Source organism: Spermophilus citellus, assembly GCF_964194105.1.
Source record: "Spermophilus citellus genome assembly, chromosome: 2".
Classification (NCBI taxonomy): Eukaryota; Metazoa; Chordata; class Mammalia; order Rodentia; family Sciuridae; genus Spermophilus; species Spermophilus citellus.
The window spans coordinates 14,115,048-14,137,091 of record NC_138183.1 but is presented as its reverse complement, the minus strand read 5'-3'; the positions used below and the strand labels follow the sequence as shown (position 1 = coordinate 14,137,091).

Below are 22,044 nucleotides of genomic sequence, written 5' to 3'. Positions count from 1 at the left end.
CTATCCTCCTGCCTCAGCCTCCCCAGTGACTGAGATTTCAGGCATGTGCCATCAGGCCCAGCTGATCTTTATTGTAACAGTTATTAACAGAAAACTTTATTTGTTCAACAAATATTTAATTCTATTTAAGGCATGAAAGGGCTTATTAACTAATAAGCATTCATGACTGGCTTTTAGATATTTATGATTGGCTCCAATAATTGGCATAAAATTTTGATTGTGGGAAAATAAGACTTTGTGAAAAGAAAAACAGTAAATAAAGAAATGAAGCCAGTGCTGAAGTTATTCATAAAAGTAAGTCGTCACCACAAAGGGACATTGGGCCAAGAGGGAAGTCATGTATTTATTCCTAACTCAAGCTCCCAGTTACTGAGAAAAGTGAAAGAAAATAGGGATGTGACACCCGCATGTATAAAATGATAGCTAATGGAAGAACAAAAGGAGAGATCAATCAGCTCAAAGATGTGGGTATATCTAAGTCTCCTGATAATACAGGAAGATTATTATTTTTTTAATGACACTACCTAAGTCCTGGGTACACTGAATACACAGTAACAAGGATACATCTTGCTAATCGAACCACTCCTTCAATGAGCACTCAACTTCAGCTTTCTTACCACTATTTGAAATGCCAACACCTTGAATTTCCCAGGTAGTTAGAGAATCAGGGAGCACAAACTTCAGCTGTTTCCTGGAAGGTAAATGGTTGATGTTCAAATACAGTCAAACATTAATTAACCCAACTCAACGGCATTTTTGCTTTTTATTACTTTAGAAGAAAGAAAAAATATCATAAGACAAAAATGAAATAAACTATTAGGGAAAAACTCATCAACAAAAATACATTCAGCAGCTCTCCATTCTATTCCATGTTTTTAGACATTATAAAGTGAGCATTCGAGGATGCATTTCAAAGCATATAAAGCAAAGAAAAACTATGTTTATTGTATATTCTAAAATAGGGAAGCAAAGTAATGCAACTGAACACTGCTCACCACCAATTGACAAAACCAAAACTTTCTGATTAAGCATGGATATTTATTTCCAGGTCCTATGCACCAGCTTTGAGTCAGGCATAGTGTCAAGTACAAGTCAAGCATACAGCACTTGTCCCTCTTAGTTCTGTTTTCTGTTGTCTAGTGGAAGAAATTGTTAAGGAAATAAATTGTATTTCACTGTGATATCTCTACCGAGGAATACTGAGAGTTCAGAGGCAGCATGTATTTATTTATATATTTATTATACCTTTATTTTCTTTATTTAATTTGTTCATGTGATGCTGAGGATCGAACCCAGTGCCTCAAGCATGCTAGGCAAGCGCTCTACCACTGAGCCACAACCCCAGCCCCCGGCAGCATGTATTTATTTAGCACATTTATTTTTATACCTCTACAAGTAGGATCTTAGTCCAGGATATAAAAAATAATCTGAATTCAGTTTTTGGCCCTTAAGGTATTCAAATTTTAATGAGAAAGACAGGAAGTAAACAGACCATTATATATTTCAATTCAGGCAACAGATTTAATTGGAAAGGGTAATTAATGCAATCACTGGTCGGGTGAGGGGCAGTATTGGAAGTGTGAGCTTGAGCAATGTCAGCTGAAATGTCCAAGAGTGTGGAGGAAGACCACAGGGGACAAGGAGACCCATGAGGAAACTACTGCTAGCTCTGGATATAGGCCTTTGACTTCTCATGGGAAAGCCAGAGGTTTGAGCCCACCTGGAATATTGAGGCCTGGAGACTCAGTATTGTGTATCACTGTTTTCAGTGCTTGATATAGTGCAGGCATACATCCCATTAAGCTGTGTCAAGTAAGCCAGGTATGGTGGTGCACACCTGTAATCCCAGTGTCTCGGAAGGCTGAGACAGGAGGACTGAGAGTTCAAAAGCCAGCCTCAGCAATGGCGAGGTGCTAAGTGACTCAGTGAGACCCTGTCTCTAAATAAAATACAAAATAGGGCTCAGGATGTGGCTCAGTGGTTGAGTGCCCTTGAGTTCAATCCCATACCCCCCAAAAAAGATGTATCAAATAAGACTTTTTTGGGGGGGGGGGAACTGGGAATTGAACCCAGGGGTACTTAACCACTGAGCCATATCCCTAGCCTTTTTTTTTTTTTTTTTGTATTTTATTTAGAGACAGGGTCTCACTGCGTGGCTTAGGGCCTCACTAAATTGCTGAGGCTGGCTTTGAATTCTCGATCCTCCTGCTTCAGCCACCCAAACCTCTGGGATTAAAGGCATGTGCCACCATGCCCGGTTCAAATAAGACTTTAACAAGACAATAATTAATCTTTTTGTTTATTAATGTTTATTTTATTGTACAGCTATTATTAAGATAAAAATAGCTGCTTAGGTGTAGAGCACACAACTGCATGTCGTAAATGGATCCTAAAGTGAAATGAAATAGAATGGAAGAGTACTCTTCTTTACCAATAATTAATGCTGCCCTGGAAGGAATTATCACAGCAAAGTACACTACCAAACCAAACCAAACCAAACCAAAACAAAAAATCATGAAGCGAAACAGAGCAAAACTGGACCAGATGGTGGGATCATCTTAACTCTAAAGCAAACTATGGGGAATGAGTAGCATCCAGATTTTTGGCCATAATATTTTCATTTTCCACACTTTTTTTTTTTCCAGAGGAACATGAAAGAAGCAGAATACCTTTTGGGAACAAAATGAACTTCCCATAACCAGCTTTCTGGGAAGTAGCTCCGAATTTCTGGCTTGCTTACTGGTAATAGGGTCTTTATATCTGGGGAGTAGGGAAAAGCATATTCAGTTATGGAAAAACAATATAAATTCTCTTTGAAGATGAATTTTAAAATATGGCTGTTAATCTATTACTTAGGTGTTTTCCAAAAGGCCAATAAAACATTTTGCTTAGTGATTTCAAAACAGAACTGTAAAGGCCTAGGATTTCTCCACTAACAGCACTGATAAGACAAAGTAGAAAAACATCTTTATGATTTTTTTTTTCCCTTAGAGTGTTAAATGTTTAGTTTGACTGAGGTTATGCAAGATACTGGTTAGTCTATAAAATTACATTCACTTCTACAATTTTAATAATTGTGTCTATATTAGAAAATAGGCAAATTTTATGTGATTCCTTGCCTTAACTCAATGTTTTATTTATATTTACTTTAATAAAAATAGTCAGAACTTCTGCTTCTATCCAAGGTGTACTGGATTTACCCCTTGCTTAAAAATCTAGAAAATGCTACACAATATATAAAGCAACAGTTTTCAGTCCTTAGGACATAACAGCACAGGACCACGAGCCCTGAGGGGAGAGAGTCCTTACATCACCCCAGCTTACTGCCTGGAGGCAGTTTACAGGTAGGGCAGCAGAGGAGGCCACGCCGAGCCTAGTGGTCTTGAAGACTCGAGGCTCCACAGCTGTCTAGAAGGACAGGTAGAGCCTCCAGAGAGGAAGGGGCCGTAGAGAGGGAATTCCAGGTAGCTGAGGCCAACCAGATTATTTTAACTGAAAAAAAGAGTACTAGACTGTTTATCAAGATGCTGCTCGTAATAAACCCAAAATTGAAAACAACCCAAATATATCTAATGACATGGTTTTCATAAATAGCCATAACATTTATTTGTGTAGAAATGCACCCATTTCTGGGAAGGGCAATGTTTAAAATACATAGGTAAGCAAAAGTCAGGGTAAAAGAAAGATCTGTCACTTGCTTTCCTTTGTTTTCTTAAAGGCTATGTGCTTTTGTTCATTTTCTTTTTTAATTTCCCCCACTCTTTTTTTAAATATTTATTTTTTAGTTTAGGTGGGCACAACATCTTCACTTTATTATTATTTTATTTTTATGTGGTGCTGAGGATTGAACCCAGTGCCTCACGCATGCTAGGCAAGCACCCTACCACTGAGCCACAGCCCCTTTTGTTCATTTTCTTTAAGATGATATATAAATCAAAGTCCTAAAAGTTTAAAAACATTAAAAAGAGTTTTATAAATTCTGAAAACATTTATTATGGCTGAAACTAAAATGAGATTTCAACTTTTATAAGCACAATTAACCTTAAGCTACAATTAAAACACTCTTGCTGTATATTTGGTCAGTGTAGCTATAAACAATTTTCAATGGTTGTAATACCACAGCACTACAGAATGATAGAACTCAAAGGCATATTGGAGCTATCTGGTCCAAGTGTCTTGCTTGGAGGATAGATAGTCATTAATATTTACAAACTGAGTTGGTTTTAGGTTTTCACTGGGTGTTGGTTCTCAACTAGTGTGCTCTGCTCTATACTATATCTCTTCAAATTCCCAAAAATGACAGCATATTTTTTTTTTGTGGGCCTTTACAAGTTGTTTCTATTTTCAACTACAGCATGAAAACTGCTTTTCTTAGCAGCATAAAATTACACACAATTCTCCACATTGGGCAGAAATCTGATAGAAAATGTCATACTCACTTAGCCTTCCCAACTGGATATTTTTATGAGGAGCTGCATCTCGATACTGCTTTGCGATGATACAACATTCATTGAAAGCTCTGATACAGAATGGGCCTATGGTAATCCGCGCAACCCGCTGCTCGCAGGTTTCATCATCATTACGACGGGCTCCATCATAGCAACACCTCTTTGGTATGGGATGTTTGTATTTATCAGCTAAAAGAATAATAATACAAATGCCTTTGACCAGGCTGAATCCTAGCATCTCTCATTTGATTTCTACTACCAAATGCCCCCTTAACCACAATAGCCATACCTAGTTGACTGACCAGCCTGTCCTAGGAATTAGGCTAGAATAGGGAGACGGTGACCCCACCAGTTGGTCCATCTCAATTCACACTAAATGGCTGAAGGGCTTTCTGCAACTAAGCTAAGTACTAACTTTTGAAAATGGCACTTAGGGTTCAGCATACTTTGAGTATAATAAGCTAAGTGTCCAAGAAGGCCTTTAAATATTTGAAGATAGCTATCATTATTATACAGGAATTTCCTTATAGCTAAATATTCTACTTTTTGAAACATTTCTTATATGACATATCTGCAGACCTTCACCAGTGGCATCATCCTTCATTGTAAGGGCTCAGATTAATCAACCTCTCTCCTTTCATAACATTAGAACACAGAATGAAGGTTAGAATTACAGTAGCTCATATGCAAGTTACTATAAACATGATCACTAGCTGAACTCAGGCTCTGGACTCTCAGATTGATGTTCTTTGTACTATAAAATGATCAACTGACCTATAACAATTTAAATTAATTCCCATTAGAATTATTTTCCAAAGAATAATCCAAAATGCTTAGCTATTAGCTATATATTGAGAGGAAGGGGAAAGTAGTAGGAAGTGATATTGGCCAAATTATGTTGTTACTTTATATGTATGTACAAATATGTGATAACAACAAATTCTATCATTATACAACTATAATGCACAATTGTACAACTATAATGCACAAATAAAAAATGTGGAAGGATAAAAAATAAATCTACATTGAGTCTTCGTGCCTCAGTTTCTTGGTCTGTGAAGTAAGAGGCTTGACCAGATAACTGGATAAGATTCAGCAAAGAAACAGATGTCTATGTATGCCCCAGAGTTAATCAAATCATGGATATTTTTCTGAATAAAATGGAAGAGTATGATTTGTCAGTGAGGAAATATTTGTGACAAATCAAAGCTCATATTGTAGATTTTAGAGATAAAAGTAATAAAGACTTATTTTCATATTAGGGCTTATAGTAAATGGACTCCTGGATATATTTGGATTAATCTTTCTGAGTGAGGCAAGTTGGACACCCATATCTTTCTTTTCACCCATTCTATTTGAGTTAAGAGAAATTACATGATATTTTATTTTCTCCAGTTTTTGGATGATATGATCATGAACTTTCTACAATCACATGAAACTCTTAGAGTACCTTGCTCCTTTATTTTCTGTTGCAGATCTCTTCTTGGCCTGAGAATTTCTTTACAAGGTTTATCTGTGTAATTAAAAAAATAAAAGAAAGGGAATAAAAGCTAAAAGAAATATTGCATGGGCCTAAGTACTTAAAACATTCACAACTCATTCATTTAACAAATTGTGTTACTTCTTGCTTATTCTGGATTGGGCACTGTGCATTACACATCATAATGTGACTTATTTATCACAGTGGAGATCATGGCATGGTGTCGTATAGTTTTTTTTTATCTGAATTTGGTCTTGAATCTGAAAACTTATGGACTCGCTGGTTATTGAGAACTACCTAAGCATTTAGAGTGAGCAAATCCTCAATAAGATATTAGCCATCCTCATTCAAAAATACATTAAGAAGATGGTACATAATGATGCAGCTGGTTTCACTCTAGAGATCCAAGGTTGGTTCAGCGTACACAGATCAATAAAAGTACTTCATAAATAGAATTCATAAATAGAATTAAGGACAAACATCATCTCAACAGATACAGAAAAGCCATCTCAATAGATACAAAAAATCCAGAACCCAATCATGTTAAAAACAGTGAAGAAATCAGGAATAGAAGGAAGTTACTTCAACCATCATAAAGGCTATAAATGACAAAACCAAAGCCAACATCATTCTCAAAAGGGAAAAACCGGAAAGCATTTCCTCTAAAATCAGGATCCAGACATTCCTATCAATCCTATTCCACAACATACTTGAAACTGTAACCTGAGCAACCAGACAAGAGAGGGAAATGAGGGATAGAAATAGAAAAAGAAGTTGAATTATTTGTTTGCAGATGATTCTTTACCTAGAAGACCCAAAAAACTCTACCAGAAGACTTCTACAGCTGACAAATAAATTTAGCAAAGCAGGATACAAAATCAACATAAAAATTATTAGTTTTTCTATGCACTGATATTGAAACTGATGAAACAAAAATCAGGAAAACAATTTCATTCACAATAGCCTCAAAAAACAAAACAAAGGCCGGGGTTGTGGCTCAGAGGGAGAGTGCTTGCCTCACATGCATGAGGCACTGGGTTCGATCCCTAGCACCACATTAAAAAAATAATAATAACTAGACAAAATAAAGGTATTGTGTCCATCTACAACTAAAAATATTAAAAACAAGACAAAATAAAACACCCCACCAAAAACCAAAAACAAAACACTGTGAATAAATCTAACTGAAAAATATTTATCATGAAATTATAGAACACTAAAGAAAGAAATTAAAGGAGACATCAGAGGATGGAAAGGTCGCCCACGTTCTTGAACTAGCAGAATTAATATTGTCGAAATGGCCATACTACCCAAAGTGATCTCCAGCTTCAAGGTAAAGATTTTTCTTATTTGCTCTACAAGCTATGTTATTACAAATACAAACATAAATACCACAGTTATCAAGTATAATTATGAACAATTTTAAAACCACAGAACAGTGATTAAGATGTGGTCGCTGCCCATGAAGAGCCCACATGGCTATGGGTGAGACAGGACTATAACTGAGTGTGAGGATATGAATGACCCAGTGCTGTCATGTTATAAACAGACCTGGTCCCTACAAGACCCTCCTATTAAAGCAGAAGGGAGTGATCAATTCTGTGTGGGAAGAGGCCCCCTAGAGGAGTGGATTGTTCCACTTGCTTCTCCAGGCTAATAAAGGGGAAAGCAGTCCCCGTGAGTCAAGGCCCAAAGGTATGAAGAGCACAGCAGCAAATCAGAGCTACACCTGGTGCTGTGTAGACAAGCAGGAACAGCAGGACGAGAAATTGTTGGAAGACCCAGGAGAAGATCACAGAAGGTGTTGAGTACTGTGCTAAAGAACTTGTTCTTTATCTTGAAGGCCACTGGAACACCTTATACAGAGGAGTTATGTAGTCACAGCATTCTAAGATCATTGTGGGGAATATTCTGGAAGAGGGACAAAAAGGAGAGTTGGGAAGCAAATGATCAAAGTCAATCTCAGTGATAAACGCAGGCTTTACCATAGTCTTGGGAGTCCTCTGCATTCGCATTGGTGAGGAAGGTGAGTCCAGCCAGATGAAACACATCTGCATTGTCTCGGCCACCACCGGCCCCACAGCCCAGGTCACTCTTCTCTAGAGCTTGGAATGCCTGTCCAGAAAGGCAAAAGGATGAGCTTCTTCAGGTGTGTGGAGAACTAAAGGTACTGGCCATTGAGTGGTTAGCGCAACCTGTGAGATGCACAGGGCACAGGTTTTTCCAAGGACCAGGACCAAATCTCCCATCTCTATTCCTTTAGTTTGTGATTTTATATTTATAAATACATACCTATTCAAAATTCATCCAAGACTGAAAATTCTTAGAAATTGACCCAGAGTGTTTTGTACATAAAATATATGTTGCAATCAATGTCTAAAACAAATGAATGAATAGGTGAAAGCACAAAGGGGTGAGTCATTAAACTAATTTTTAGTTGCTAAATAGAAAAAGAACATGCCCTCTTATGTTTCCAAGAGAAGGCTCTAGTGGAGAAGGACTGATCTGGGGGCTTATTTCAGTTTGAAATTTGACTTCAAATGTCCTCTCCACTGTGAATAGTTTTAACTTTGCAGTTTCTTAGTTTGTTCTTCCCTTGTTCAAGCAAACCCAAGCCAAGACAATAATAGCTGAGTGTAGTGGAAATAAATGGGAACTTAGGGAATTGAGTCATTGTCAAATTCTTCTGCGCCACAGATTTATTGAGTTACATAAACCAACCCAAAGATTTTGTGTCCGGGCTTCTCTTGTGCTGCTTCTGTCCCCACCACCACATGCTACTCTAAATCCTCCAGCTCTCTGAGTTGAGGGCGCTTTTGCCCCATAAATACAATTGCTACCATGATCGTGTGTTTTTAAAGTGCTTGGATCTGTATTTGGAAAGCAAAAAAGCACTGACTTGTGCTTAAATATTAGCTGACGGTGGTTGACCTTCCTAAGACCCACTGTGCTGAGGACCTTGTGGAGAAGCAGGCTGTGTTGCCCAAACTCTCCCCCAACCTGCCTGATGGCTACCCTGCTGAAGGCTGCACTGAGCCACACCTCCCACAGAGACCCCAGAACAGCACTACTTAACCCTTTCCATGGGCTTTCTGGCTCTTCCTTGGACTCCATACACAGCCCTGTCCACTGCTGTGACTGCCACCCACGACTCTTGCTCAGTTGCCAAGTTAAGAGACACATCTTGGCCTGGAGAATATGCATCGGCATCTGGAGACAGACGAACCTAGAAGTTCATGTGAAAAAGAACATTTGTATGTGACAGAACTGTTCAGAGGCAGCCGCTTTGACAACTTCCATTAAAAAAAAAAATTAGTTGTGATATATAATTTGTGTCTCACCTGGAGCTGATTGTCACACTTCTCTTCAATATTTAACCAGACTGAGTCGGACACTAATTCTGCAGTCTGCTCTCCTGTGACGATGTAATAGACCAGAAGTCGAGCGGAAGGAACCATGTTCTGAGTCACTGGGATGTTTATACTTTGATAAGTTGAATCTAGAATCTTCTCTCTTGTGCCAAAGTGTACAATTTTGCCCCTGGATAAAATCTAAAAATAAACAGCAGTAATGAAAATAAGTATAAAAACAAAACCTATGCATCAGGATGGAAACTGGAGTAAAAAAATGTATGTATATTCCTACTATGCGCCAGGCACTTTGACCTTTATTTAGCTCCTTCAGTTCTTACAGTACAGCAGTGGGATAGGCATAGTACCCCCATTGGAGAATCTGAGGCTCAGAAACTAACAAAGTCAGACTGAAAAAAAAATAAAAATAAAAAATAAAAAGTCATACTGATTTTAATTGAAAATGACCTATCTAGAAATTAGAGAGCTAAAATTTGAACCCAAATCTGTTCGAATCACATACTGTCACTAAACCCTCTTTTGTTTCATTGATTTAAAAAAAAAAAAGACAAGTAGGTGGAGGGCATCTTTTGGGGGAATTCAGGTTTTAAGTATGGATTTGATTCTAAATGGGAGGGTAAGTTTTTTCTTAATCCCCTTAATTGACCAATAAAAAAACATTTTAAAAAATTGTGTCTTTGGAGAAAAGGACTGCTTACATGGTTTTAGAATAGTAATCCATAAGCTGTTTCCCTGTTCTTCATCAGTCAATATCTTTGTATGGTCCTCATTTATTTTTCTATTTCTTCCTCAAAATTATTCAAAGAGCCTCACCATCTGCTTGACCTGGCCTATGGAACGATTCATTCTATGTCTTTGGTGACTGCAGGAAGCCCTTGACATTTTTTGCACATTCTTTTCTTGGCTTCACCAACAGGCCTGACTGCTCCATCTCCTGTCAAATGTGGGTGTTACAATATTGGTGTTGCTAATAGCAGGGTCAATAAGACACGACTCTTCAGAGCTGGATTTGGATCCCCCCATTTTGTGCCAGTGAAATGCACATATTTGAACTAGGTGCAGGAGTATATTTTTTGGCTATGAAACAGCAGAGGGGATGTCACTGAATCAGGCTCTCTTTGGCGAGAAGAGTTATCAGATCAGGAAATAGAGGTCCTTAGTTCAAGTCAAATCTTTCTCAGCTGAGCTAAGTGACCATGGTAAGTCATATCACCTAATCATATCACCTCAACTTCCTCATCTGTGAAATGGTTATGAAAATCGTGCACTATGTGAAAAGGTTTTGAAAACTTGATATTCAAATTATATGGTGTGTGTGTGTGTGTGTGTGTGTGTGTGTGTGTGTGTGTGTGGTGCTGGGAATTGAATCCAGAGACTTGGCATGGTAGGCAAGTGGTCTACCCCAGCTACATCTCTAGCCCGTAAGTGATGTTATTGAAAGTGCTTTGTGTTTACAAATGTAAAGTACCATTCCAGTGCTTCTCATAAACCTAAGATATTTTTCCAGGTGGGTGAATGAGATGTAAATATATCATTATTATACTTACCAAGAAATTGTAGTGAGTTATTTTGTCAATATATGGACTTTTGGGAGTAACAATAATATTCAGATGTTCTCCTACTAGCAGAGGCTTATAGTTTCCAGTCCAATCAATATAAAGGTAACTTTGGCTGAGTGATGAGTATGTGATTGCTTGGTAATTTCTGCTGGCCTGATTTTCTTCTGGAAGATCTGGGTCATCAGTTTTGATCTGAAAAGGAAAATTTCAAAAAGACATTTGGATGGTGAGTCATGCTTTTATAAAACAACTTTCCAATTCTTTGCTTTTTAAATTTCTGAATTTCACAAGACAAAATACCAAAGGGCAGTTTGTTGGGAGGGGGAGGTTCCAGCACTCCAGTGTTTGTACAGCTGCAGTATCAAGTAACTTTGCAAAGACTATGGAAAATAATGATGGGATTGTGGGCCATGGTGGAAAAGTCTGGTGAAATGCAGAGAGAAAGATGCTCCAGGAACAAACACTGGCTCCCTTCCTGAAATACCATGTGAGCTTGACTACTCTTTTTGGGGATGGGAGGGCAGGGATTGAGGAGGGAGAGGGAAATTGGTGGGAGGTAGCACCAACTCAAGCCGGGGGGGGGCAGAAGTTAGAAGTTAGTGTCATCACAGTGTCATCTATGATGACAGATACCATCTGTGGTGTTGTGTCAGGGAAATCTGCCTTCAGATAGCAGAAAGATTACTAGCTTGTGATCTGGGGTCAGGTACACATTGGTTTGCATCCTGGTGCTGCCACTTATTAATTCTGGACAAGTTATTTGATCAAAACAGAGATCAAAACAGAGGTAGAAGTCTCCTTTCCTCTGACACAAAATGGCAAAGATGATATTTTCCAACTCTTACTGCTGATAAATGAATTTGTTCCTCAGAAATCTCTTAGCACAATGCCTAAGTATTCAGTAAGGGCTGAGTAGATGATAGTGAATCTGCGCATGCTGCAGTCATTGATCTGTGTAGTTAGTTATACCTGGGTTGAGACTGGGAACCTAAACATTATTTGCTGGGAGAGAGGATGATTGAACCCTAAAGCAGAGTGGTTTGTGCATTAGAGAAAAGGGAAGCTTCCATATTTGACCCTCGTATGGCTCTGGAAGAATGGGTGTGTTGGGGGAGGGGATTCCTACCACTGATGCCCACTGCTATACCTATTCTGAAGTTTCTGGATTCTAATATACTTTTAAAAAAATATTTATTTTTTAGTTGTAGTTGGACACAATACCTTTATTTAATTTATTTATTTTTATGTGGTGCTGAGGATTGAACTCAGGTCCTCACATGTGCTAGACAAGCGCTGTACCACCAAGCCACAAAGCCAGCCCCTCTAATATACTTTTATTGGAAACAAAATATGGATTGATTGATCTTACTCAAGGACCATTCAATGAAAAAGAAGAGTGTCTCTTGTCATTTGGTTTGTTTTCAGAATTGTAGAACTGTTCACTGGACTCATGTGTAAAATCTGCCACATCTGTTCTCTACACTTGCCAAAACATACAGTCAAAAGTACACACTGTCCTAGAAAATATAGCCAGAGATTCAGCTCACATCAAACTCCAGTGCCGTCACTCCAGATGGGAGGTTAACCACAAACGAGGCTACTCCATCACTGAGACGTGTGATGCTCTTCTGTGGTTCCAAGTCGCCCATCTCTTGGTTTTCATCAATGGTTTGTGCATTCAGGGTTACAGGGACCCCGCCTACCAACTGGTCCAGAGAATCCTTAACCTGCACCTGTTTGTCAGAACAATTCCATCCACATCAACAGCTCATCATGACCCTGAAAGCCCAACAAGTCTGAATCTTTTTCCTTCCTCTCTACAGACGCTTAAATTCATTGTGGTTGTTAATTCAGTAAGATTATGTTCTCGACATATAGAAATGTTAAATTCTATTTAGTTTAATCATCTTGAATGGATTCCTCCACATATCAACCTGACTCAGAACATAAATATCATTTCATTATGCCAACCAAGAAGATGTGGCAAGATCTATGTTCCACCTTCTACACATCTTTAATTATATTGGAACTGGATAATGGAGAAAATGAAGCAATGGCTTCTGGGAATGATTCTTTTGTGTATGAGATACAATAAATAACATTTTTTTTTCTTAACCTCTACCTTGCACCACCATGCATATATTATTTCCAAAAGGATATCTTTTGCTTTATGTTATTTTTTTTCTTTTTAAAATTTATTTCTTACATACATGACAATAGTGAGGTGCATTACATTCATAATTATCCATTCACAGCACAATTTTTGTAACTCTGTATATAAAGTATGTGCACACCAAATTATGCCATTATAATGAGCTCTCTTATTTTTTTTGCATACAATTCTTATTACACCTTTATACCACCTTTATACCATTTATCATATCTCTGTTTGTATGTAAGGTATGTTGACACCAAATTCACATCTTCATACATGTATATTGTATAATGATGTTTTATGTTATTTTTATATGTGACATAAAATTTAATATTATATTTCAAATATTTTATTGTGTAATAATAATAACTATGTATTATGTGATAATATATTATATATTGTATATGTATGTAAAAGAATATTATTAAAAGAAAAATGTTTTCAAAGAAAAAATTAAAATATCATGCTCTAGGCGTTCTAAATTAAAGATGGAATATATAACATTATTTTAAATAAAATACTGAATACAATAATAAATACAATAAACATGAAAAGGATGCTTTGACTCTATATTATTAGCATTTTAAAAAGAAACAATAGAAAAGGGAGCAAAAAGTGACAGAAAGTCCAAATGGGAAGGATAGAGAGCAACATAGACAGAGGAGAGACCAAACAGGGTGTGCCCAGAGACGGCAGAGAGAGAAAGTGAGACCCACAGAAAGGCACTCAGACACAGCAGAAGCAAATGACCTACCTTGATAGAATATGGAATCCCAGGCTTCAAGAAAAGAGGAGTAGCAACCAAGTTCAGTTTGTAGGGAGAGAGAACATAGTTGACGCCAGGTACTTCTGCCTCTTCAGAAAATCCACCTAAGGAAATGGCAAGCATATTTGAAGTCTAATGATCTGCACGGGTCTCTATATCATCTCTAGGAGCCCACGGACTTACTCTTTCTCTCCCCGGCTCCCCGCACTCATTCATTTTTTTCCCCCACAATAAGTAGGACATGGATCTTGGTTCGGAGGGGCAGAGTGGAATTTAGACCTCAGGAGTTTCCAAACCCACGCAGAAGGCTCCTATGTAGATGCCTTTGTGGAAACAGCTTTTGCAAAGGACTGAGGAGGAAGAAGGAAGGATGTTGCTTCTTAGCAGTGGCCCCAGTCTCAGCAAAACCTGTTCACCAAGTAAGGAGACAGCAAAAGACCAAGCCAGAGACTGAGCCTTATAGGTGTTCATAGTTAGATCATGGGTATGAGACAAAAAGAAGAATCAGAGAGCTCGATGTAGAGAGAACCTGAGGGACCACCAGCAAAAACTCAATAGTGTCATCCTACGGCTAAAAGTTAAGGTAAACATTAAAATAACATGAAACTCTAGTATCCTCAACCTCCATTCCAATGCCGTATCCACGAGGCTCCCATATATATCTTACACTGTAACAAACTGTAAAATCTCATTCTCAAAGACCAGTCTTCATTTTCCAGGCTTCTTGGTGAGCCCTCCCTGTGGAAGGAACCCCACTTCGCCCTATCTACCATCCCGGTCTCCAAACCCTTCTCCTTCAGGACTCGTCATCAGAACCCTGTTCTTGGTTGCTATACATGTGTCCAGAAACTTGCCCTCTTCTTAAGGTCACTAGCATTGAATGCTTTGTGGAGAGCACATTTGGAATTGCTTCTTGTCAGGGGTCTTGGATTACTGTCTTCTACCTGATGTCAGTTTTTAATCCACTTGGTTTTGGCATTATACATCATTCACATTTATAAGCCTGTGTGTTTAGCAACACTTTGAATATTTCATAAATATTGAACAAATTGAATTTATTTAAGATAAACTGAGGAACAAAAAAGTAAGAAAGAAACATTGAAATAATGCTGAAAACAACAGCCAGGGCAAGGAGTATAAATTCACTGCGACTCTCCAACATCTGCTGAGTATCTGGCATAGGTGAGGTGCTCATAACTGCACGATAACCTCATACCACAGAAGGACAAATTTATTTATTTTTATTTTTTTTCACATCTTCATACATGTATTTTGTATGATGATGAGAGTCTCCTTTCACCAGAGAAGGACAAATTTAAAAGGAGAGAAAAGGGTCTTAGAACATCTGGTCTTTCTCTCTCTCTCTTTTTTTCTTTTTGGTACCTGGGATTGAACCCAGAGGTGCTTAAACCACAAACCACTGAACCACATTCCCAGCCCTTATTTATAATTTATTTAGGTAGGGCTTCACTAAGTTGCTAAGGCTGGCTTCGAACTCACAATCCTCCTGCCTCAGCCTCCTGAGATGCTGGGATTACAGGCATGAGCCAATGTGCTGTGCCTATTATTTTATGGAAAAAAAAAGTTGGGCTCAATCAATGTAGTTAAATTATTTATTGAAGGTTAGGTGGGGGATTCAATATAAATAATGAGATACATACTTCTAGTATCTCTTGGTAAACAAAAGATACTAGAAGTAAAACAATTTGACTCAACTCAGAGTAGTGATTTGTAACTGTTGAAACTATTGGAGTAGGGTTGAAAGCACCAGCCAGTATATTAAGTGTGGTAGGGAGGACCTTCCAGAGTAGGAGGATAAAGGTGGGAAAGAGGAGGGAGAAGATAGGAAGAGGGCCATGGACATAGGGCTTATTTGACAGGTACTGTTTAAGCTTTGCTTATACTGACTCTTTGATCCTCACCATAACCCTAGGAGGTATATACTATTACTATACTCATTTTAGAAACACTATTCCCTCTAATTTTAGATAAAAAATGAATTTTACATCTAAAGAGGGATTTAGGAAGCATTTAGTTCAAGTTCATAATTGCAAAGATAAGGAGACAGAACAATAACAGTAACTGTGGGAGACCAACCTTGCACGTGACTGGGTCACACTCCCCGGTTTGGTGCTGAGGCGCTCAGTCACAGAAATGTGGCAGAGCTTTCCCCACCATTCTTGGGTCCGAGGGTCGGTGTCTCCTGCATGGGTGTGTCTTGCTACAGCCCCATGGGTGAAGCTACGCTTACCTGTTCCTTTGTAATCTAACCCCTTGCCCTGTTTAGGATAGAATCTTCCATGGAAGTGCCTTGTGTGTGTCCCCTTCTCTTACTGTGCCCTTAGATGTGGCCTACCCAGGTGTCAGTCAACCTGCTGACAGTGGACATCATGAAGATAGACTCAGCCCCCTGAAACCTGACCCCTTGCCTCATTTGAATAGCTTCTCCTCAATAAAAGGAGTCAGTGCTTGCTGCTCTCACTCTCTCTCTTTCTGCAGACCCTTAAGGTCAGAGGAGCCGTCACAGCGACCCCAAAGAAAAAGGTATTTGTGTCTCTTGTGTGGTTATTTCGTGCAGCCCAGTTAGCCCAGTTCAACTGGAGTGACCCCTGAGCCTTTTAGTCACGAGAACAGAAACCCAGCAAGTAACATTTTCATTTGCTTAGTATTTTATCAAGTATTTGTACATATATAATCTCATTTTGATTTAGATTCTGTCCAGGGGAAAATACTGCAGTAGCACACCTTCCAGCCAGATGCCTGCAGAGCCACTTCAGATATCACCTGGATGGTGATATTCCATTTCTGCAGATGAGACAGCAGGGACCCAGTGGCTTCCCCCAGAAACTACAGTTTGGCAGAGCTCTTTTCTCATCCCAGTCTTCAATAATATAAAAATAAAATTTAACCATTAAAAAAAAGAAGATATAAAATAACTCTACAAGTCATTTGCACCCTTGATATACTAAGAATTTCCCAAGAGAAAGTTAAATACACACACACACACACACACACACACACACACACACACACACTTACCTGTAGACTCTATGACTGTTACAGCAATATAAAGGTACTTGTTGTTTAAATCTTCTAGACTGTCATATGACAGCTCTTTAATTGCCGTTTCAGAATCAAATGTGACATGAGCAATTCCATTTATCAACTTTTAAAAGGGGAAAATGGAAACATTATTTTAGAGAAGAATTTACAAGAAAATATTCACAAAATTTGTGTTAACTGGACTCTAAATTGAAAGCAAATATTATTAAACTGTTTTAGCATCACCCATGAAGTGGATGACTGAGGCCACCATTAAGCCCAGCAGTTGCTTCCTGCTTCCTCTGTGTGGAGCCACAGACATGGAAGAAGCTGGAACGTGACAGGATCAACAGGCCTTTTTGGTACTAGAGACACAAGTGCCTCTTCCAAACCCTGAGTTCTCATCCACCTGCAGGAGCCTCTCATTCTGCTTCTGCCATTAGCCAAGAGTTTTTTGGATTTTATATTTCATTTGTGCTTCACTGTTAGTAACTTTAAACATTAATTCACAAACATATGTTAAATAGAGGGAGATGAAGTTAAGGGCATATCATATCATTTAACTATTTAAAAATAGATTTTTTTCCTATTTTTAACTTTAAATTTGAGGACAGGCATTTTTGTCTGGTTTAATTTTATTTTTATCTTTTTTATTTTTGTTACTGGGGATTGAATGCAGGGCCTCACATATACTAGGTACTTGCTTGAGAACTTAGTTACATTCCTGTCCTGCAATTCCAGCGACTGAGGAGTTTGAGGCATGAGGATTGTAAATTCAAGGCCAGCCTCCGCAACTTAATAAGATCCTGTCTCAAATAAAAAATAAAAAGGGCTGGGAATATAGCTCAGCAGTAGAGTGTCCCTGGGTTCAATCCCCAGTATGAGAAAAATAAAAGACATGTAATTTGTATCTTGAAAATATAGGGCTGCCTTTTAAAAAGCAGAGAATATATGACTGATGATGCAAAATACATGAATATGCAAAAGTAAGGAAAAATGACATAACCTCGTATCACCCATGGTATAATGTAAAGAAACTGAATAAGAGGAGAGGGGGCCAGAACTCTAACTTCAGTCCCATCAATCACGCCCTTAGCCATAAACAAATAACTTCACAAATATTTACAGAGCACCTACTCATTACAAGGAGGTATGCTGTCTCTGGCCATAAAATGATAATGATTTGGACCTGCAAAAAGTTCAATATCTAAAATGATAAACAAGTAAATAAACCCTCCCCAAAAGGAAGGTCTTCTTCTTCCCCTCAGCATCACTGACATTTTGGACAGGATAATCTTTGTTGTGTGTGTGTGGAGGTGGGGGGTGCTCTGTCTATCCACGACATGTCCCCTGTTGTGACAACCATAAATGACTCAGGAGCTCATAGTTAGCCAAGGGAGGAGCTAGGGTGGGGGGCTTCCTAGAGAGAAGATGTTAACTTAAAGAATGAGAAGGAATTAGGTGAAGAAGAGTTGGGAAGAGACAGAGGGAAAGAACAAAGACCTAAAGTGAAGAGGGACTGCAAGTCTGAGCACTTGGAGTGATTAGTACATAGGGGAGGAGGAGAGAATTGGCCCAAGATCAGCTGGCTGATGCCCGGGCCTTTATCACAAGGGCAAAGGGAAGTCAACAGAGGGTGCTAAGCTTCAGCTTCCACACCTATGCAGAATGAGGGCTTGGACTAGAGGGGTCCGAAATACCCCACAGCTGTCACGTCATCTTTGGTATGAGCGAACACGTCTTAGCAACTCACCTTGGTGTTCTGCATTGCTTTTGGCATCATTTCTTTTTGACCATCTTTTATATCTTCTCTTATTCCAAAATAGATATAAACTTCAGCATCAGTGACTACTTTATTATAGAAATATCTGTCAAACAATACCACAAAATTGTGTTGCCCAACATGGTGACAATAACAATCAGATAAACTGTAACGATTTGAAATCACATACAGCACTTGATACACTTCCAACCCACTACTACACTTCATAAAGCAACAATAAGAAAGCTGGAGTATGGATTTTTATTACTGTGAGAGAAATTAAAGAGCTGACATGGGAGAGATGAAGACACCCAGCTCCAGGGCCCTTCCTCCAGCCCACGTTACTTCCTAGGTGGTCGTGACATCAGTGGGGAGCGACTCCCAATTTTCTTTTATGTCTTTAAAAGGAGCATGCTGATCTCACTGTTGTGAGATAAGTTCTTTTGAAAAAATACAAACTGCATATTTGCTTTTTAAGTTTAGAATTAAAGTAAGAATAAAGTGAAATTTCTATGTATCAAATAATAGTATAGCAAGAGCTAACTTTCCTTATTCATAGTTGGAACAAACCGTCACCATTACAAGAGGTTAGTTTCTATAATTTTCTCTCAAGTGTGCCATTTACAGTGTTGTATACTAAATATCACTCTATTTTCACAGTAAATGCTTACAATAGAGGCAGTATGGGGTAGTGTTTGAGGGTAAGCACTCCAGAACTAACAGGTTGTGCAACTTACCAGCTGTATTATGTTGAGCAAATGATCTAGCATTTATCTACCTCAATTTTTGTACTTGTGCTATGCAGAGTTGCTATAAGGATACTGTGCTGTATAAATTGGTTATTAACAACTACATTATATGGGCATTTCTAAATGACCTTGGCTCTCGTGATAGCTTGCTACAACACTAACCCCAATTCTCTCCCTCTCCCTGGATCCACAACATTGGCAGCCCTTCCTGCAGAAGGCGTGGGAGGAGCCTACTTCCTCTGGGCTGGCCTTGTAACTTGCTTTGGACAAAAGAATATGGTGGAAGTAATGGTGTGCCAGTACCAAGCGTAGGCTCCAGAGAACTTTTCTGCTTGCATTTCTGTCAGAGCACTGCTGCTGCTGAAGGCTAGCCTGCTGGGTAGGATACCTGTGTGGTCCAAGCACTGTTAGCCCCCACCCCTGCCAGCTATTGACAGACATGTGAATAAGACCTTCCTGTACTCGACACCCACCCCCAAGATGACCTGTGTACTGAGTGGAGCACACTTGGTTATTAACAACTACATTATATTGTAGGGTGAGCCTAGCTGACATCAGCCTGGCCCAGGTCAGCAGAACTGCCCAGCTGACTCGTAAACAGTGGTGGTTTCAAGGCATTGGGTTTTTAAAGTTATGGAGCTTTTGCTGGCTGAGTAAGCCACTAAAAATGACAAGAAAGTGAAGTATCCATATTTCAGCCAGATATGCTAAGTCATCTGTGTTCCAAATATATATATACAGAGTTTAAATCTTTAGGACCTTTTTCTTTTCTTTTTCCTTGCTTTTCACTAACAAATAACCAACAAAACTAAAGTCAGAATAAGCAAATAAACTATGAGCACAATGTTTCTTAGTTTAGCTGGGTAATCTAAAAATCAAAACAAACAAATCTCTCTTACCTTGCTTTTATAGTAATTCCAAAATTCTTAAAGTTCTTGTAACCAATGAAATTGCCTTCTGGTTCTATTGATACAGAAAAATGTGGCAAGACTGAAAATGGAAAGGAGGAGGAATATTACCTGGTGAATTAGGCCTTGAAAACACAGCAAAGGGCTCTCCTTGCTGGTACCTGGGCAGGCTGCACCATCAACACCACATCTGCCTTGGCATCACCACTCCATCAGCAACAATGCCCCTGGGAAGCCTTGCCACCCAGGCAGTCCAGCCTCCCCACTGGAAGCACCTGGCTTCTTCCATTTTGGTTATAATGTACATTACAGGCAACAGGTTACTCCCTCCACTAAATATGGGCTCCTTCAAAACAAATGAAAGACCATTCTCTATTTTTCTTTTTCTCTCTTCACCCTTCTAAGTCTTTAACATAGTATGTGTTCAATGAATATTCATTAAATTGAAAATAGAAAAGGAAAATTCTGGTCTATTTAGCATCTCCCATTTTCATCTAGTAAAAAAATGCATCCAGTCTGCAAGTGCCAGCAAGCAACTCTGATGTTGGAAAAGGGAGCGAGAACTCCCAATTAGAGATAAGAATGAACATCAATGTCAAATTTAAAAATAGGACCAAAAGGAGGCAGGGGTCTAATTTTTTTTCTTTTATCTCTTTGGTAAAGAAAATGATTCAATCTATTGAAATGGCCCTAACTCAGGCCACATCCAAGGGTCATGGATTCGGATTCTGATGACCTGCACTGCAGTTAATAGAAACCTGGGTGACTGCATGGAATGGATATTGTGGACAGAGAGTGACCTAGAGAGGGGTGAGTCAGCTGCAGCCGTGGCTCACAGGTCTTCTAGACATTGAAGGTAGAAGGAACAGAATGAAGCAGTCTGTTGCTGTGGGCTGTGTTCCTGTTCTTCAGAGACCAAGGCAGGTGTGCTCTCTCCAGGGTGGGAGGGGCAGGGAACTATTTTAGCCTTCCAGCTGACACCTGCTCACCATATAGCAGCACACACCTATCAACAGGGACACGGGGATGACTAAGACAGACAGGAACAAGCAGGAAAGATAGGACAGGTATCTAATCACACAGATACACACCCAAGCTACAATGATGGGCACTGATGTGACGTACAGGGATCCCATGCAGGGAAAGGAGTTCAAGGAAAGCTTCCTGTGGCTTTTCAACTTGGACATGAGCCATGGACAGGAGCTGGCTGGGCAAGGAGGGAAGGGAAGAATGTTGGAAGCAGAGGGAACATCACGTGTAAAGCCCCCAGTGCTGCAGGTCAGCGAGGTCAGGAGTGAACTCAAGTGAGGATGAGGAGGAGCCAGGGAGACCTGTCCAAATGAATCCAAACGAATAAGGATCTATTGTAATGAAATATAATAAAATAATATGATGAGATTTGCATTTCAATTTTTTTTTTTTTTTTTTGGCTAATGCCAAGCAAGGTCACTTGGAAGCAGAGGCACCAGATGGGAGGCTTCAGCAGTTGTCCAGGAGAGAGCCTAGTGATGAACAGACCAGGGTGGCTACAGAAAGTGGGTGAATTCTACACATATATAGAAAGTAGCAAAAGCACATAGAAGAAATGAGATCAGTTTGAACGCCATGTGTCTGGGAGACTGTAATCTTTCAGGTTGTATTTCAGTACAAATTTTTATCACTGTTTTCCTTGTTATTTGTGAAAATTTCCTGTTGAGTATTTATCCTTCTATCATTATGAATCTCCTGAGAGAATGAAAAATGACTTCAAGCAGAAAAAAGTTAAACCTGATATGGGGCACACAGATATTCTATTAAACTACTA

General features: G+C 39.0%; 1 protein-coding gene across 2 annotated transcripts in view; it reads right to left on the bottom strand.

Annotated features, from left to right (window-relative positions):
• The window catches only part of LOC308640414 (complement C5-like), a gene marked incomplete at both ends in the record, with an annotated part of 84,717 nt that overhangs the window by 47,571 nt on the left and 15,102 nt on the right, over positions 1-22,044 (bottom strand). For both annotated transcript variants that reach the window (XM_081278487.1, XM_081278488.1), the window contains 13 exons: positions 618-691; positions 2,670-2,760; positions 4,440-4,637; positions 5,899-5,961; positions 7,914-8,043; positions 9,005-9,154; positions 9,270-9,479; positions 10,847-11,050; positions 12,406-12,591; positions 13,768-13,883; positions 16,819-16,945; positions 18,575-18,689; positions 20,232-20,322. In XM_081278487.1, coding sequence (XP_081134613.1) covers positions 618-691; positions 2,670-2,760; positions 4,440-4,637; positions 5,899-5,961; positions 7,914-8,043; positions 9,005-9,154; positions 9,270-9,479; positions 10,847-11,050; positions 12,406-12,591; positions 13,768-13,883; positions 16,819-16,945; positions 18,575-18,689; positions 20,232-20,322 — 1,755 coding nt within the window. The remainder of the gene's footprint in view (positions 1-617; positions 692-2,669; positions 2,761-4,439; positions 4,638-5,898; positions 5,962-7,913; positions 8,044-9,004; positions 9,155-9,269; positions 9,480-10,846; positions 11,051-12,405; positions 12,592-13,767; positions 13,884-16,818; positions 16,946-18,574; positions 18,690-20,231; positions 20,323-22,044) is intronic.